The 1,277-nt window shown below is 49.1% G+C and overlaps 1 protein-coding gene across 2 annotated transcripts in view; it reads right to left on the bottom strand.

Annotated features, from left to right (window-relative positions):
- Positions 1-282: 282 nt before the first annotated feature.
- Positions 283-1,277, bottom strand: part of CYGB (cytoglobin) — a 55,186-nt gene continuing 54,191 nt past the window's right edge. The window contains exon 4 of one of the 2 annotated variants that reach the window (XM_019503025.1): positions 283-498. In XM_019503025.1, coding sequence (XP_019358570.1) covers positions 400-498 — 99 coding nt within the window. In that variant the 3' untranslated portion in view covers positions 283-399. The remainder of the gene's footprint in view (positions 499-1,277) is intronic. The other variant, XM_019503030.1, reaches the window with a different exon arrangement.

Below are 1,277 nucleotides of genomic sequence, written 5' to 3'. Positions count from 1 at the left end.
GGCTGACTTGAATACGTCCAGCCCCTCCAGAAGCTCCCTAAGTCCTCGCTAACCCTTGGCCCAGGTGTGCCTCCCCCAGGGCCCAAAGGGGGCCCAGCTGGGAGGTTGCTGTTCTGGTCCCTACTTAGGAAGACGGAGACAAAGAAATCGTTAAACATGTTAGCTTTGTCATCTGGTGTGATGACCAAGTTTCCCAACGTGTCCTGCAAGGGCCCCACATTACCTGGGACCTTCTTTTTACCCCCTATGTATTTAAAAAAAGACTTCTTATTGTCCTTAATCTGTAAAGTTGTTAGTCTGGTTATAGGAATCCCCCAAGCCCTCCCAGCTTCTAATATGCATATACAGAATAATTCCTGGAAACGAGAGTGAAGCCGTTTTCTTGGGTGCTGTTATGTTTCAATGCGCATTGCTCTCCGGTGGACGGCAGCAGGTCAAGTTGGCTGTAGAGGGTTCTGTCACTTTGCTGCTGCTGTCACTACTTTCACCAGGGGGCTCCTGAGAAAACAGAGGATGAATCTGGCTAGTTTCTTTCTCCCTGAAAACTGTCCATAACTCCCATCCCAACCAGGGAACGGTCCACCCATTAGTACATCTGTGTGGATTAGCAGATCAGCCTCGATCAACTCTGCTTCTCTTCTGCCTACGAGAGAGGACCTGCCACAAGAAGGAGCCCAAGAGCAGCATTACTCCAACATAAGGTCCGTAGTTATCCCTAGTCTATGCTCAGGCCTAGCAAGACTTGCTTTGGAGTGATTTACCCTAGTTGTTGAATGGAGGACAGGCATAGAGACACCTGAGCTTTATTGTTGTGGTTCATTAGAAGAGGTACAAAGCTGGGATCTGGTACTGTCAGTCCTAGGGGCTTGGAAAGCATCCTGCTAGAATATACCCAACATGATCCCCTGGGGCCAACCTCTGCTGAAGCCCAGTTTGGACCACCGCAGTCTGAAACACCCAAAATTAGTCCCTGCTTTGGAAAAATGTGGTTGCACGTGGCTTTCCCAAGGTCTCACTGCTGGTCAGTGGCAGAGTGGGGAATGGGGACCAGAAATCCACTGGACATTTTACTAAAAGCAAGTCAGTCGTATCTGAGCTGCTAACATCTTCTCTGGGTTTCAAAAGCTGAGGGTTTTTTGTTGTGGATTTGCATTTGTGCCATCTGTGACACACATGAAGCCCCTGGTTGTCCGTAAGCATGAGGGAATACTATGCTTGATCCTTCACAGAGCAGGGGGATTCATGAGATGACCCCTTGGGATCCCTTCCAACTCTAC

This window comes from Gavialis gangeticus, unplaced genomic scaffold (genome assembly GCF_001723915.1).
Source record: "Gavialis gangeticus isolate Ggan-Ray unplaced genomic scaffold, GavGan_comp1, whole genome shotgun sequence".
NCBI classification, from domain to species: Eukaryota; Metazoa; Chordata; order Crocodylia; family Gavialidae; genus Gavialis; species Gavialis gangeticus.
The sequence above is the reverse complement of the archived record's forward strand: the minus strand, read 5'-3'. Positions and strand labels throughout refer to the sequence as shown.